Genomic DNA, 17,813 nt, shown 5'->3' with positions numbered 1-17,813 from the left:
GTTCCAAAGAGGATGGCTCTAGACTGTTCTCAATGGTAGCAGATGACAGAACGAGGAGTAATGGTCTCAAGTTGCAGTGGGGAAGGTTTAGATTGGATATTAGGAAAAACTTTTTCACTAAGAGGGTGGTGAAACACTGGAATGCGTTACCTAGGGAGGTGGTAGAATCTCCTTCCTTAGAGGTTTTTAAGGTCAAGCTTGACAAAGCCCTGGCTGGGATGATTTAACTGGGAATTGGTCCTGCTTCGAGCAGGGGGTTGGACTAGATGACCTTCTGGGGTCCCTTCCAACCCTGATATTCTATGATTCTATTCTATGATTCTATGACTCAGAACAAATACACACGCACATTCCTTCCATCAGGGGGCAGCAGTCACACATATAAGTGCTGAGTAGATCTCAATCAGCAGCGGCCAGCAGTGAAAAACACCCACACCCACACAAAGCTTTTGGCATTTATGGTCAGGGTGCTCCAGGCTAAAAGAATGTTTTCAACACGTGTTTTATCACATTTTCTCTAAGACCATGTAAGACGCTTAAAAACCCACACCCCTGACCAGCAAAGCTATGCTGACAAAACTCTCAGTGTCAGGGGCACCGGAATGGGCTGGGGGCAGGGAGTCATGGCTCTCCCACTTTTTGCCATGGGCTCCACCCCACCTCTTCCTCCCAAGTCATCCCCTGCCCCCCAGACAGGCTGGTAGCTGGAGCCCAGTTGGGGAGCCCGAGCAGCTGTGCGGAGCTGCAGACCCCACCCCCTGAGTTGCCCACCCAGGGCAGGTGGAGGGTCTGCAGCTCCATACAGCTGCCCACACATCTCTTACCATGGCTGGGCTGCAGCTTCTAGGCCCCACCCCCCAGCCAGAGCCAGGTTGGGGTAAGAACTGCCCAGGCAGCTGTGAGGAGCTGTGGACCCTCCACCTGCCCTGGCAAGGAGAGCCCGGGAGAAAGGGGACACAGGCTGAGGGCTGCTCTCAGGCTCCCCCCACCCTGGACAGGTGGCAGGTCCGCGGTTCCCCAGAGCTGCCCGGTCTGGGTTCCTAGTGCTGTCTTGGCCAGGGGGTGGGGCCTAATTGGGAAGAGGAGAGGTGGGGCCACAGAGGGGTCGGGAGCCCCTGGCTCCCCCACTTTTGGGAAGGCTCTGCCACCCCTGCTCAGTGTGTGACATCTGTTGGCATAGACTCAGTGGTGTAGACTTAGGGCCAGATTTGTAAAGGTATTTAGGCACCTAATAGGATTTTCAAAAGTACCTAAGCACCTAACACCCATTGAAATAAATGAGTTTGAGGGGCCCAGGAGCTTTGGAAATTCCCACTAGGCCCCTAAATACCTTTAAAATCTGGCCTCTATATGTACAGAGCACATAGCATAGGCCAGAGACCCTCGCCCAGCCATTGCAGCATGGAGATGAAGCCGATCTCATGTTTCAGGCACTGGGCGGGCACTCAGAAATCTCAGGTCAGTTCTTGGCTTTCTCCCAGACTCTCTGAGGGACAATGAGCAGGCTGCTTAGGTTGATGATTTCAACCTAAAATAAATGGGAATTGTGTGTCCAAATCTCCTAAGCAGGCTAGAAAAGCTCAACCTTCATTCTTGTGGGCCATATCCCCAGCTACAGCTAGTGTAAATCAGCCTTTGTTCCACTGGATTCAGTGGGGCCAGATCCCCAACTGGTGTAAACTGAGTTTAGCTACATTGGAGTGAATGGAGCCCGATCTCCAGCTGTTGTAAATCAGCCTTCACTCCATTGGAGTCCACACGGTCAAATCCCCAGCTGATATCAACCAGACCTAGCTCCATTGTAGTAAATGGTCCTGTCACAGGGTCCGTACAGGCTTCTACCTACTCATGCCTGTGCCCTGTGTTGGCCGGCCAAAAAAAAAAGGCCCAATGCCTTCTTTGGTGCTTCACCCTTGTATCTTTATTTACAGTGCAAACATGTAGTCCCTTTTATTCCCCCAACAGCTAAACCCATTCAGACCCTTCCCAGGGTCTCCTGGCCCATGAGGCTCCTTGCCTTTGGTGAGGAGACAGAGCTGTAAGCCTCCTTTCCCCTCCCAGGCTAGCCTCCTGACTGAGCTTTCTCCAGGGCTTTTATAGCTCTTCCCTTCCTCAGCCCAGCTGCCTCTACTTAGCTCAAGTCATTGCTGTGAGCCGGCCCCCGTTAGGGCCTGCAGCTGGGCTCTCTGCTGGCTGCCTGGGCCCCTGCACCTGGCTTCCCTACCAGAAAGCAGGGCTTAGCCAGCATTTTGGCAGGGCATTCAAGGGCTTTTACCCCTGCCCTGCCACAGGTCTAGATACCCAACTGGTGTAAATCAGCCACAGCTCCATTGGAGTCAAGGAGACAAGATTCATGTCAATCGACCATCACACCATTGAAGTCAAAGGGCAAGATTCCCAGCTGGTGTAAAGGAGCCGTAGATCCATCCAAGTCAATGGGCCCCAGGGAATAGCTGTGTGACTGCACAAGTCACTTAATCTGCCTGGTGCCTCAGTTTCCCCATCTGTGAAATGGGGATAATGGCTCCCCCCTTCCTCCCAGGGGTGTTGTGACAGTAAATTGTTAAAGCCTCTCAGGCCCTAAGGTACCACAGCACCGAGGAAGGTGGCTTTGTAGCATCTGAGGAATCAGCCATCTGTGCATCAGCTCCCCTCCCTTTGGAATGAAGATAAAGCTCTTTCCCTACCTTACTGGGTGTGGAGTACTGCTGTGCTCTGAAGCCTTTAGTTACCTGGACAGACATTGCAATCCCAAACAATGGGCCCCAAACATGACCCACTGGAGAGCAAAGCCAAGCTCCCATTGGCCTCAGGGTTATCAGGATTGTGGTCTGTGGGCTGTGCTTGCTGATGGATTAAGAATAAAAAGGCAAATATCTGAGGTGGCCTGGGACACTGTGGTCCAGTCTAAGTTCAGAGTGCCCCAATGAGGCTGGTGTTCTGGAATTATCACTGGCAAACACAGTGTCATAATGTAAGAGTGAAGAAAAAAAGATGGAGCATGCAGATGATATCAAAGAAATTGTGTTTTCTTTATGAGATCATGAGAGAGCAGCAAAGGATAAGGAATAAGACAGAAGAGGCACTGGGTAGAAGGAGATAATAATTCATAGATTTATAGATTTTTACGCCCAGAAATGACCACAGGGATCATCTAGCCTGACTTAGATAACACAGTACAGAGAACTTCTCTGAATTAATTTCTGCTTCAAGTCCAATAGGTCAATTAGAGAAAAAAATTCAGACAGGGGCAGCTACAGTGTGAAATGAGAATGATGAATATGAATAAATACACTGAGGGATAGCTCAGTGGTTTGAGCATTGGCCTGCTAAACACAGGATTGTGAGTTCAATCCTTGAGGGGGCCATTTGGGGCAAAAATTGGGGATTGGTCCTGCTTTGAGCAGGGGGTTGGACTAGATGACCTCCTGAGGTCCCTTCCACCCCTGATATTCTATGAATGTGTTATTATATTAGTAGTAGTGTAGCACCTAAAACCCCAGCCTGAGATCAGGTTTCTTTTCTACTGTCCACAGTACAGAAACATAGTAAGAGACAGCCCCTGCACCAAAGTGCTTGCAATCTAAATACAGAAGACAGACAAAGGGTAGGAGGGGAAACTGAGGCACGGTGTGAGGAAGTGACTTGCCCAGCTTCACACAGAAGGTCAGTGGTGGAGCCAGGAACAGAACCCAGGGCTTCCTGTTTACATTTTAGGAGAAGGGAAAAGTTGAGAGCTTGATGGTACCCTGGAATGAAAATTAACCAGCATGTTTACATCATCCATCATTGTTATTCATTATTACAGCAACTAGAGGTCCAAATCAAGCTCAAGGCCCTATTGAGCTCTGCACTGTAGGAACACACAGTGAGAAACAGTCCATGACCCAAAGACAAGAAAGACAAAGTGTGGGAGGGGAAAGAAAGGCACAGAGGAATCAACAATGCTCCCATGAGTATGACAGTCATTGAAACACAGGAGGTGTCATAAATATAAAGGGAAGGGTAAACCCCTTTAAAATCCCTCCTGGCCAGAGGAAAAATCCTCTCATCTGTAAAGGGTTAAGAAGCTAAAGGTAACCTCGCTGGCACCTGACCAAAATGACCAATGAGGAGACAAGATACTTTCAAAAGCTGGGAGGAGGGAGAAAAACAAAGTGTCTGTGTCTGTCTGTAGGATGCTTTTGCTGGGGACAGAACAGGAATGGAGTCTTAGAACTTAGTAAGTAATCTAGCTAGGTATGTGTTAGATTATGATTTCTTTAAATGGCTGAGAAAATAGCTGTGCTGAATAGAATGACTATTCATAGAATCATAGAATCATAGAATATCAGGGTTGGAAGGGACCCCAGAAGGTCATCTAGTCCAACCCCCTGCTCAAAGCAGGACCAATTCCCAGTTAAATCATCCCAGCCAGGGCTTTGTCAAGCCTGACCTTAAAAACCTCTAAGGAAGGAGATTCTACCACCTCCCTAGGTAACGCATTCCAGTGTTTCACCACCCTCTTAGTGAAAAAGTTTTTCCTAATATCCAATCTAAACCTCCCCCACTGCAACTTGAGACCATTACTCCTCGTTCTGTCATCTGCTACCATTGAGAACAGTCTAGAGCCATCCTCTTTGGAACCCCCTTTCAGGTAGTTGAAAGCAGCTATCAAATCCCCCCTCATTCTTCTCTTCTGCAGGCTAAACAATCCCAGCTCCCTCAGCCTCTCCTCATAACTCATGTGTTCCAGTCCCCTAATCATTTTTGTTGCCCTTCGCTGGACTCTCTCCAATTTATCCACATCCTTCTTGAAGTGTGGGGCCCAAAACTGGACACAGTACTCCAGATGAGGCCTCACCAATGTCGAATAGAGGGGAACGATCACATCCCTCGATCTGCTCGCTATGCCCCTACTTATACATCCCAAAATGCCATTGGCCTTCTTGGCAACAAGGGCACACTGCTGACTCATATCCAGCTTCTCGTCCACTGTCACCCCTAGGTCCTTTTCTGCAGAACTGCTGCCTAGCCATTCGGTCCCTAGTCTGTAGCTGTGCATTGGGTTCTTCCGTCCTAAGTGCAGGACCCTGCACTTATCCTTATTGAACCTCATCAGATTCCTTTTGGCCCAATCTTCCAATTGGTCTAGGTCCTTCTGTATCCTATCCCTCCCCTCCAGCGTATCTACCACTCCTCCCAGTTTAGTATCATCCGCAAATTTGCTGAGAGTGCAATCCACACCATCCTCCAGATCATTTATGAAGATATTGAATAAAACCGGCCCCAGGACCGACCCTTGGGGCACTCCACTTGATACCGGCTGCCAACTAGACATGGAGCCATTGATCACTACCCGTTGAGCCCGACAATTTAGCCAGCTTTCTACCCACCTTATAGTGCATTCATCCAGCCCATACTTCCTTAACTTGCTGACAAGAATACTATGGGAGACCGTGTCAAAAGCTTTGCTAAAGTCAAGAAACAATACATCCACTGCTTTCCCTTCATCCACAGAACCAGTAATCTCATCATAAAAGGCGATTAGATTAGTCAGGCATGACCTTCCCTTGGTGAATCCATGCTGGCTGTTCCTGATCACTTTCCTCTCATGCAAGTGCTTCAGGATTGATTCTTTGAGGACCTGCTCCATGATTTTTCCAGGGACTGAGGTGAGGCTGACTGGCCTGTAGTTCCCAGGATCTTCCTTCTTCCCTTTTTTAAAGATTGGCACTACATTAGCCTTTTTCCAGTCATCCGGGACTTCCCCGGTTCGCCACGAGTTTTCAAAGATAATGGCCAGTGGCTCTGCAATCACAGCCGCCAATTCCTTCAGCACTCTCGGATGCAACTCGTCCGGCCCCATGGACTTGTGCACGTCCAGCTTTTCTAAATAGTCCCTAACCGCCTCTATCTCCACAGAGGGCTGGCCATCTCTTCCGCATTTTGTGATGCCCAGCGCAGCAGTCTGGGAGCTGACCTTGTTAGTGAAAACAGAGGCAAAAAAAGCATTGAGTACATTAGCTTTTTCCACATCCTCTGTCACTAGGTTGCCTCCCTCATTCAGTAAGGGGCCCACACATTCCTTGGCTTTCTTCTTGTTGCCAACATACCTGAAGAAACCCTTCTTGTTACTCTTGACATCTCTGGCTAGCTGCAGCTCCAGGTGCGATTTGGCCCTCCTGATAACATTCCTACATGCCCGAGCAATATTTTTATACTCTTCCCTGGTCATATGTCCAACCTTCCACTTCTTGTAAGCTTCTTTTTTATGTTTAAGATCCGCTAGGATTTCACCATTAAGCCAAGTTGGTCGCCTGCCATATTTACTATTCTTTCGACTCATCGGGATGGTTTGTCCCTGTAACCTCAACAGGGATTCCTTGAAATACAGCCAGCTCTCCTGGACTCCTTTCCCCTTCAAGTTAGTCCCCCAGGGGATCCTGGCCATCCGTTCCCTGAGGGAGTCGAAGTCTGCTTTCCTGAAGTCCAGGGTCCGTATCCTGCTGCTTACCTTTTATTCCTCTCTGTGTGTCTTTTTTGTAACTTAAGGTTTTACCTAGAGGGATTCTCTATGTTTTGAATCTAATTACCCTGTAAGGTATTTACCATCCTGATTTTACAGAGATGATTCTTTTTTACTTCTATTAAAAGTCTTCTTGTAAGGAAACTGAATGTTTTTTTCATTGTTCTAAGATCCAAGGGTTTGGGTCTGTGGTCACCTATGCAAATTGGTGAGGATTTTTACCAAACCTTCCCCAGGAAGTGGGGTGCAAGGGTTGGGAGGATTTTGGGGGGAAAGATGTTTCCAAACTCCGTTTTTTCAGGAACCCAGATAAAGTTTGGTGGTGGCAGTGGAAGTCCAAGGGGAAAGGGTAAAATTAGTTTGTACCTCGGGGAACTTTTAACCTAAGCTGGTAAAAGTAAGCTTAGGAGGTTTTCATGCAGGTCCCCACATCTGTACCCTAGAGTTCAGAGTGGGGAAGGAACCTTGACAGGAGGAGTGATGGGAGGTCATATATTCCTAGATTTCAAGATCAGAATGGACCATTCAATCATCCAGACCTCTGGTATATCACAGGCCATTTGACTTCTCCCAGGTGCCCATCTACTGAGCCTTTAGTTAGATTAAAACTTTACAGTTCTCAGGGGTACCCAGGGCAGTGAGGCAACTCACTACCACTTGCCCTGAGCGTGTTTGTGCCAGCCATGGGTCAACTCCCCAATGCCACTGACCACGGGCAACACAAGCCACTCCCCTCTTAGCGTTCTCAGCTCTGCTGTCCCTCGGCAGGTCAGTGATAAACATACTCCCCCTGGAGTGTCCAGCCCTGGTGCACTTGGTACTAGCAGTATTCATAGGTTCATTGCGCCCAAATGAACAATATTCCACAGCTTCCTAGTTAAACCTTAGATCAACCAAGCCAATGAATATGCAGCACTGAGATATATTGATAGTGACAACAAGTAAAAGTTTATTTAAAGATGCATAGAGATTTAAGTGGTAGCCAGTAGAAATATTGAAAACAAATGAGAACGAGGAGTAATCGTGGCACCTTAGAGACTAACAAATTTATGTGAGCATAAGCTTTTGTGGGCTAGAACCCACTTCATCAGATGCATAGAGTGGATCAGATGTATCTGATGAAGTGGGTTCTAGCCCACGAAAGCTTATGCCCAAATAAATTTGTTAGTCTCTAAGGTGCCACAAGTAATCCTTTTCTTTTTGCGGATACAGACTAACATGGCTACTACTCTGAAACCTGAACACAAATGGTTACATATAAAATAAAATCATAATATGCATTCTAGACTTACTTAATAAGATGCTCTCATCTGCAATAAAGTATTGCTCACCAGCACTTTTCAATCAAGCAGGCTGTGAGTCCTTTTTCATGAGAGAAAACATGCTGTCTGCCTCCCCCCTAGATAATGGATACTGTGTGTCTCCTTGCATTCTCCTCATATACCACCCTAATTCTTTGATCCTAGTAATAAACAGGACACCCTCCCGCTCTGTGTCTTTTCCTGCAGATATTGTGATCTCTTGTTGATTTTGTGGTCTTTATTATCTGGGGGCTGTGTATGGAAATTGACTTGTATTGTGAGGCATAAAGTACACAGTGACCAAAAGTAAATCCCAGGTATTTACTGCCCCTTCCTGAACAGAACCTGTTCAAGGTATGTCACTTCCTGATGGTCTGCATTTAATATTAAGGCTTTAAGAACATAATTTCTGGTATAGAAATAATACATACGTTCATTTCACAATGATGATGATGACCAGTGGGCTACTAGCTCTCAGTAGAGACCTTACATGCCTCCCTTTGTGGAATTCTTGTGCAAATACTGACCCACGATATCCCTGTAAAATTCTATATCCCCTGGTGCCCTTTGCCCATTGGCACAAAGGGGTTCCTAGGCTACAAAGACTAAACTGTGCAGCACAGGTAGAGAACAGCGGAGACCAAGTTGCCCTCAATTCCCAAGGTCTCTGCAACTGGAGGGAATGGATTAGGCAAGACATACCCACATGACCCCAGCCGGCGATTTACACCTGATGCTGCAAAGCTAGGAGAAAACATCCAACGTCCCTGCCTGTTTGACCTAGGGGAAAACTCCTTCCCCACCTTAGATCTGGGGGTACATTTGACCCTGAGAAAGTGAGCAAAACATGGCATCTAGAAAGAGGCTTCTCTGTCTATGGAGGTTGTGGAAGCTCATTCACTGAAGGTTTTCAGAAAGAATCACCTGTCTTGGATGATTTAGACACAACACATCCTGATTTTGGCAGGGGGTTAGATTAGATGAACCTTGTGATCCCTTCTAACCCTATGGTTCTCTGCACATCCTCGGAGCACTGGTCCACCCTGTCTCCAGTTGTAGCCAATCTCTGATTCTTCAGAGTAAGGCAAACAAACAAAGAAAATCCCAGAACACCTCTGAACTACTATGCACTGGGGGGAGAGGGGAATTCCTTTCTGATCTCTGCAGGCCACTGGCTGAAGCCTGAGATTGAATTATAGTCATTTTCTTAATACAGAGCTGCAAGTGTTATGTATGCATTGAGGGCAATTCCGAGCTTCCTGTTCAGTCCATGGCTCGTGAAGGAAGAGGATGAACAGGGGACTCAGAATCACAGATTCCAATGCCAGACAGGACCATAACAGTCTGAACCCCACATGCACTGGCCATAGACTTTCCCTCAGAAGCTGGATTGAAAAAAAAATCTTCCAAAAAGATATCTAAATGAGGCTCAGCCATCTCCCCTGACAAGCTGTCCCAATGTTTAATCACCTTCACAGCGAAGAAATTGCATCTTATTTCAAGGTTGAATTTGTCCAGCTTTCACTTCCAGCCCTTGGATCCTGTTATGACTTGTCAGCCAGGTTGAAAAGCCTCCACTAACTATCTGATATCTTATCAATGTGTAAATTCCTAGACAGTGTGATCAATTCACCTCTCAACCTTCTCTTTGATAAGCTAGGTAAATTGAGCTCTGTTACACTCTCATCATAAGACTTATTCTCCAGCCCCTACATACATTTTCTGGCCCTCTTTTGAACTTTCTCTGGTATTTCCAGATCCTTTCTGAAGTGTGGACGCCAGAACTGGATGCAATATTTCAACCATGATCTCACAAATGTTGTGTACAGAGGCAAGATCACTTCCCCACATTTTTATACATCCGAGCATCAGATTAGCCCTTTTTGCCCCCGCATCACACTGAAAGCTCATGTTGAGACAATTACCTGTGATGATCTCTATATCCTTCTCTGAGTCACTGCTTTCCACGAGAGCCTCTCCCAACCTGCATTCTTTGTTCCCCGATGTATTACAGGGATATCCAGCAAATCATCAACAATGGAATATAAATTGTATTCTATTTGAAAAGTAAATACAATAGCAAGAACTTTCAAGTACAAATCACACTTATCAGTATAGTGCATAAATACTATACTTATAAGTAGGATAGATAGATTAGATTAGATAATATTATTGTCTTTGAAATAGCCCAAGTCTCCTTTCACTTTTCTTAGATCCTCTTTGACCTCATTGTTTTTCAGAGAGTATATGATAGGGTTGAGCACTGGAGTTATAACCGAATATAGGATAATGATCACTGTGTCTCTGTCCGGAGAGTAGGCTGAGGAGGGGTGTATATAGGTGTACATGGCTGTGGAGTAGTACAAGCTGACCACTATAAGGTGGGAGGAGCAGGTGGAGAAGGCTTTCTTCTTGCCTTCTGTGGAGCGAATCTTCAAGATAGTTCTCAGGATGAAATAATAGGACATTAAAGTTATCACACAGCTCCCCATCCCAAAGACTGCATCAGCCAGAAAAATCAGGGTTTCACTGAGGCTGGTGTCTGAGCAGGAGAGTTTTAGAAATGGTGGCAATTCACAAAAGAAATGGTTGATGACGTTTGCTTCGCAGAAAGAAAGCTGGAGCACAAATCCAGTGTGGACTGCAGAATTGGCCACCCCGACTATCCATATGCCAGCAATTAACCCAACACAAACCTCCTTCCTCATGATGATGGTGTAATGCAAAGGGTGGCAGATAGCAATATAGAGGTCAAAAGCCATGGCAGCAAGGACCAGAACTTCACTTACCAGAGTCCAAGTGAAGAGACAGATCTGTGCAATGCAACCTAAGAAGGCAATGGTCTTCCTGTGCTCCAGAAGGTTCTGCAGCATTTTGGGGATGGACACTGAGATGGATAAGGTTTATCAAGGACAAGTTGATGAGCAAGAGTACATAGGGGTATGAAGCCTGCTGCTAGTAGTAATAGTGAGGACGATGAGGAGGTTTCCCACGAGGGCGGCCATGTAGATGAAGGTGAATACCACAAAGAGGAACATCTGATATTCAAGGAAACTGGACAGACCCACCAAGATGAACTCTGTGACAGAGGATTGGTTCTTCATTTCCGAATCTCCGCTACTCCTCACCTGTTAGGGTGACCAGACAGCAAGTGTGAAAAATCGGGATGGGGCGGGGGGGGTAATAGGAGCCTATATAAGAAAAAGACCCAAAAATCGGGACTGTCCCTATAAAATTGGGACATCTGGTCACCCTATCTGTCTATATAAATCATCTCACTGGTCCAGACCCTCAGCTGATGTAAATAAGTGTAGCTTTAAGGAAACCCAGAAGCCAAAGGAAAGACACTGATTTGCACCAGTTGTGGATTTGGTCCATTCATTCCAATAAAGCAATGTCAGTTTACACCAGCTGGGGGCCTGGCTAATTGATTTCAATACAGCTACACCAATTCCTACCAGCTGGCCAGCTGGCCCAGTGACTTAGAAGAACCTAGTACATATAAGAAGTAACTGCAGTGAAATTAATGGAGTTTCACCGAAATCAACATAGGGAGATAAGAACAAGGCACATTACACCACAAATTTTAAAAGTATCCATAACACAATGAAGGGACTAGAGCTAGTTTCAAGTAGCACTTTGTGGAACAGATACATACCAAGGCCAGAAGGGACCACTGTGATCATTCAGTCTGACCTCCTGTATAACACAGGTGATAGCACTCCCTACAAACAATTCCTATAGGAAAACTTTTAGGGGAAAAAATCTTGATTTTAAAAATGATCAGTGATGGAGAATCCACCATGACCCTTGGTAAATTGTTCCTATTGTTCATTATCTTTATTGATAAAAACATTACTCTTTTTTTCCACCTCCCTCTCCGTTTTAAACCAATGATCTCTGTCCACTTGACTAAGGAGTAATTTATGATTTACACCAAGGTGAGTAAGAGGAAAATCAGGCCCCGTCTCATTGAAAAGGGTGTATAGCAATATTTCTTCTGGAGAGGTCAATCATTTGAACTAGAGATATCAGCTAGAATTTTTGAGGGAGACTAAAGAGGAAGGCACCAAATCCCATTGACAAGAAATCCCAGTCTATACACACTGACTCCACATGTTAGCTGAGTCTGTCTACTCCACTGATCTATCTATCTATCTATCTGTCTATCTGTCTATCATTTCGAATACAGAACATTAATTCTATTAAAATAGATGTGAATAAGTAGCTGTGCAAATTTACAATAGTGCACTATTTGGCTGTCTATATCTGAAGCTGAATTAACTATTTTAAAAAAACTTGAAAAATAATTGAATTCCTCAATATTTAAATAACATGTCCAGACAAGCAAAAATAAACCAGTATAGATAATATATGACAATTATAAAAGTCTTAAGCTATAACAGCATAGAGATATTACATGGTAGCCATACAGAGATAGCTAAATAGCTAGAAAGATTGAAATAGGTCAAAACCTTAGCTAGCTAGCTAGAAATAAATAAATGCAGTTTTGTTCTAGCCATATTGGTCCCAGATATCAGTGAGAAAAGGTGGGTGAGGTAATATATTTTATTAAACCATTTTCTTAAATCTTTTTTCTTTTATTTATCTTTTATTAGCTTCTGTTGGTGAGAGGGAGCAACAGAAGCTGGTTCAATAAAATATATTACCTCACCCACTTTGTCTCTTAGATGGATCGATAGATAGATAGATAGATAGATAGATAGATAGATAGATAGATAGATAGATAGATAGATAGATAGATAGAAGTTCAAATTCTGCAGTAATTAGATAAGTAGAGAAGAAAGAAAGAAAGAAAGAAAGAAAGAAAGAAAGAAAGAAAGAAAGAAAGAAAGAAAGAAAGAAAGAAAGAAAGAAAGAAAGAAAGAAAGCCTCTATTCCAATTCATTTATGACAGTTCAATGAATGATGATTTATCTTTAATGTATGAAAATGCATAAATGGCACTACCCTTTGAATTAGATAATTCAGTCTCCTTAGCTCTACTTGTCTTTGAACTGCTTTAAATTCGCTACAGCTGGGAAGAGCTTTCTACTTCTTCTATTAGGCAGATGGCTGGATTTAAAGAGTTGTGTTTACTGTTGTCACAGCCCTTTCATGGATTTGAAGATTCCTAGGCCAGAAGGGACCATTGCAATCATCTACTCTGACCTCTGCACAACACAGGCCAGAGTGTGTCTCCCAAATTTACTATGGTCACCCCATCCGTGTTCAGCAATCAATGATCAGCATCACAATGCTTGTTAAATAACCTCCCAGTGCTATTAGAAGAGCGTGACTTATGTATCCTTTAGATGTTAATTATCTAAAGGCACCACTGATCTAGTGTTTTAATTGCTTATGTTACCTTTGGTGTCATGAACAAAATACCAAATTCCTTGGAGAGAGAGAGAGAGAGAGAGAGAGAGAGAGAGTATTTTACTATGTCCTTCCTTAGGAAAAGCTCTAATTCATAGATTCATCAAGTTTCAGGGCAGAAGGGACCATCTGATCATCTACTCTGACCTCCTATACATCATATGTCATTACATTTCATTCAGTTACCCCTGAACTAAGCCCAATAACTTGAGTTTGAGTAAAGCATCTTCCCAAATGGCAGCCATTCTGGATCTGAAGACATCCAGAGATGGAGAATCCACCACTTCCCTGGGTAGTTTGTTCCAATGGGTAATCACCCTCCCTGTGATTTGCACCTCAAGAAGTCAAAGGAGATGCACGGACTTATGTAAGATGCGGATTTGTCCATGTGCAAGGAAGCTCATAGCCCAGTGTGGTGTCAGTGCAGACTCAGTCAACTGGGCTCCCATATCGGCACCCGTGCATGGCACAGTGCACTGGCAGCTCCTTGGGTCACGATGGAGAAGTAGGGGTGACATGTTAGAGAAGTAGGGATGACATCAATGGTACCATTTGTTACTCCAGCCATCATCTGCATCAGCACTCTGGACTCGGTGAATATTCCCAGAAGGCAGCCGGGCAACTCAAGCTTGGAGCGGGGAATGGAGTTATATAAGCAAACTTTCAAAAGAGTCCTTTAAATCCAGTGAACATAAAAACATAAGAATGGCCATACTGGGACAGACCAAAGGTCTAGTCCAGTATCCTGTGTTCCAACAGTGTCCAATGCCAGGTGCTCCAGAGGGAATGAACAGAACAAGTAAATAATCAAGTGATCCATCCCGTCGCCCATTCCCAGCTTCTGGCAAACAGAGGCTGGGACACCATCCCTACCCATCCTAGCTAATAGCCATTGATGGATCTATCCTCCATAAAATTATCTAATTCTTTTTTGAACCCTGTTCTGGCTGCCCAACTTGAGACACATCAAAAGCCAATTTCCAGCAACACCCACTGGCTTAAGTGGAAGGTTTAAGTCCTATATTACCACTAATATGCAATGAAACCTCAAAGGCCTTCCCCAGACCTTACCCCTGGACTTCTCCAAATGAGGTCAGTGGGCAAACTCTGAGAGCCTTCTTCAGGTCTCACAGACCCCTTCCTCAGAATTCACTTGGTCAAACCCTCATGGAGAGCTTGAAGGTTGAGATTTGTAGCAGCTGATCTGGGACGCAATTATAAAAGAGGATAATATAATTAATGTCAATCAACATGGGTTCATGGAAAATAGATCCTGTAAAACTAACTTGACATCCTTTTTTGATAAGATGACAAGTTTGTTGACAAAGGTAATAATCTGGATGTAATGGACTTCTGTAAGGCATTTTACTTGATACCACATGACATTTTCATTAAAAAACTAGAAAGATATAAAATTAGCCTGCCACATATTAAATGGAATAAAAGCTAGCTAACTGAGGTCTCAGAATATAAATATAACAGGGGAAGCATTATCAAATAGGTACATTTTTAGAGAGGCCCCATGGGGATCAGTTCTTGGCCCTAAGCTATTTAATCTTTTTATTAATGACCTGGACAAAAACATAAAATCATCATTAATTTTCAGGTGACAAAACATTTGGGAGAATGGTAAATAATGAAGAGGATAGGTCACTGATACTGAGTGAGCTGGATCGCTTGGTATACTGGGAGCAAGCAAATAATATGATTTTTAATATGGCTAAATATAAATGTATACATTAGGAATGAAGAATGCCGGCCATATTTGCAAGTTAGATGACTATAACCTTGCAAGTAATGACTCTGACAAAGGTTTGGGGATAGTGGTGGATAATCAGATGAATATGAGCACCCAGGAGGTGGTGTAACCAAAATCACAAATGTAATCCTTGGATGCATAAACCAGGGGATCTCAAGCAGTTGTAGAGAAGTTATTTTACCACTGTATTTTGCACTCATGTAACTTCTGATGGAATATCATGTCCAGTTCTGGTGCCCACAATTCATGAGGGATGTTGATAAATTGGAGAGGGTTCAGAGAAGAGTCACAAGTATGATTAAAGGATAAGAGAACATGCCTTGTAGTGATAGACTCAAGGAGTTCCACCTGTTTATTTTAACAAATAAAAGGTTAAGGGGTGACTGGATTACAGTCTATAAGTACCTACATGGGGAACAAATATTTAATAATGGGCTCTTCAGTCTAGAAGAGAAAGGTATAATGGGATCCATTGGCTGGAAGTTGAAGCTAGACAAATTCAGATTGTGAACATTTTTAACAATAAGAGTAATTAACCATTGGAACAACATACCTAAGACTGTGGATTTACCATCACCGACAATTTTTAACTCAAGATTTGATATTTTTTTCTAAAACATCTGCTCTAGGGATTATTTCAAGGAAGTTCTATGGCCTGTGCTATACAAAAGGTCAGATTAGTGATCCCTTCTGGCCTTGTAATCTATTAATCTATAATCCTTGATTATAGACATAATTTAATTACAGGTCTGGGACCATGACTCTGAGGTGATGTATAAGCCAAGTATGGATTCTTCATAAAGTAAGGGAAAAAAGGAAATCTTCTCAACTTATTTGAAATATCTCGGAAGGATGCCCCAATTTATTGCATTGTAGATGATATACTACCTTTTCCTGTTGATCAAATGTGACAACTACCAGTGCAATCATTAAGCCAAACAATCAGTATGACCTGGGGACAGTCAGGGACATCAATTGGCATTGATGGAAAAATGCTTTCCCTGGACAATTCAGCAGAATAGACATTTGGACCTAGGATCAAAAGGAATTTTGCCAACTTAATGTAGAAAGTTTATTCATACTGATTTAGGTGACTCCCATTTACCTTCTCCTTTGAGGCCTTGTTTGAGAGTTAACTTTCATCCAGAATCACAAGGGATGCAAAATCTCCCGACAGAAGGCTACTACATATGAAGATGAATGAATCATAACACAGTCTCTGCATTTAAATTACAACTTGGTCCATTGTATTGGAGGTTTGAATGAGAGGTAAGAATCTTCTTGCTTGCTTGCTTTCTCATAATTCATGTTTCTAAATGAAGTTTTCTGACCTTTTTAGGCTGGCATTTCAAAGTTTCTAAGGGTATGTCTACACTACGGAATAAGGTCGAATTTATAGAAGTCGTTTTTTTAGAAATCGGTTTTATATATTCGAGTGTGTGTGTCCCCACAGAAAATGCTCTATGTGTATTAAGTGCATTAACTCGGCGGAGTGCTTCCACAGTACCGAGGCTAGAGTCGACTTCCAGAGCGTTGCACTATCCCACAGCTATCCCACAGTTCCCACAGTCTCCGCTGCCCACTGGAATTCTGGGTTGAGATCCCAATGCCTGATGGGGCTAAAACATTGTCGCGGGTGGTTCTGGGTACATATCGTCAGGCCCCCCTTCCCTCCCTCCCTCCATGAAAGCAAGGGCAGACAATCGTTTCGCGCCTTTTTTCCTGAGTTACCTGTGCAGACGCCATACCACGGCAAGCATGGAGCCCGCTCAGGTAACCGTCACCCTATGTCTCCTGGGTGCTGGCAGACGTGATACGGCATTGCTAGACAGTAGCAGCAACCCATTGCCTTCTGGCAGCAGATGGTGCAATACGACTGGTAGCCGTCCTCGTCATGTCCGAGGTGCTGGGCAGACATGGGCGCAGGGACTAAATTTGGAGTGACTTGACCAGGTCATTCTCTTTAGTCCTGCAGTCAGTCCTATTGAACTGTCTTATTCTGAGCAGGCAGGTGATACGGATTGCTAGCAGTCCTATTGTATCATCTTCTGTCGGGCAGGCAAGAGATAAGGATGGCTAGCAGTCCTACTGCACCATCTTCTGCTGAGCAGCCATGAGATGTGGATGGCATGCAGTCCTTCTGCACCGTCTGCTGCCAGCCAATGATGTAAAAGATAGATGAAGTGGATCAAAACAAGAAATAGACCAGATTTGTTTTGTACTCATTTGCCTCCTCCCCCGTCTAGGGGACTCATTCCTCTAGGTCACACTGCAGTCACTCACAGAGAAGGTGCAGCGAGGTAAATCTAGCCATGTATCAATCAGAGGCCAGGATAACCTCCTCGTTCCAATAAGAACAATAACTTAGGTGCACTGTTTTTTATTGGAACCCTCCGTGAAGTCCTGCCTGAAATACTCCTTGATGTAAAGCCACCCCCTTTGTTGATTTTAGCTCCCTGAAGCCAACCCTGTAAGCCGTGTCGTCAGTCGCCCCCTCCCTCCATCAGAGCAACGGCAGACAATTGTTCCGTGCCTTTTTTCTGTGCGGATGCCATACCAAGGCAAGCATGGAGGCCGCTCAGCTCACTTTGGCAATTAGGAGCACATTAAACACGACATGCATTATCCAGCAGTATATGCATCACCAGAACCTGGCAAAGTGATACCGGGCGAGGAGGCGACGTCAGCACGGTCACGTGAGTGATCAGGACATGGACACAGATTTCTCTGAAAGCATGGGCCCTGCCAATGCATGCATCATGGTGCTAATGGGGCAGGTTCATGCTGTGGAACACCGATTCTGGACTCGGGAAACAAGCACAGACTGGTGGGACTGCATAGTGTTGCAGGTCTGGGACGATTCCCA

At 44.5% G+C, this 17,813-nt stretch overlaps 1 protein-coding gene across 1 annotated transcript; it reads right to left on the bottom strand.

Annotated features, from left to right (window-relative positions):
• Positions 1 to 9,968: 9,968 nt before the first annotated feature.
• On the bottom strand, positions 9,969 to 10,913 carry LOC140896740 (olfactory receptor 13G1-like). The gene is given in 1 exon segment (XM_073308788.1): positions 9,969 to 10,913. A coding segment is annotated over 1 exon segment (945 nt).
• Between the last annotated feature and the right edge of the window lie 6,900 nt (positions 10,914 to 17,813).

This window comes from Lepidochelys kempii, chromosome 13, assembly GCF_965140285.1.
Source record: "Lepidochelys kempii isolate rLepKem1 chromosome 13, rLepKem1.hap1, whole genome shotgun sequence".
Lineage (NCBI taxonomy): Eukaryota > Metazoa > Chordata > Testudines > Cheloniidae > Lepidochelys > Lepidochelys kempii.
Note: the sequence above shows the minus strand (reverse complement) of the source record. Positions and strands in the feature narration are given on the sequence as shown.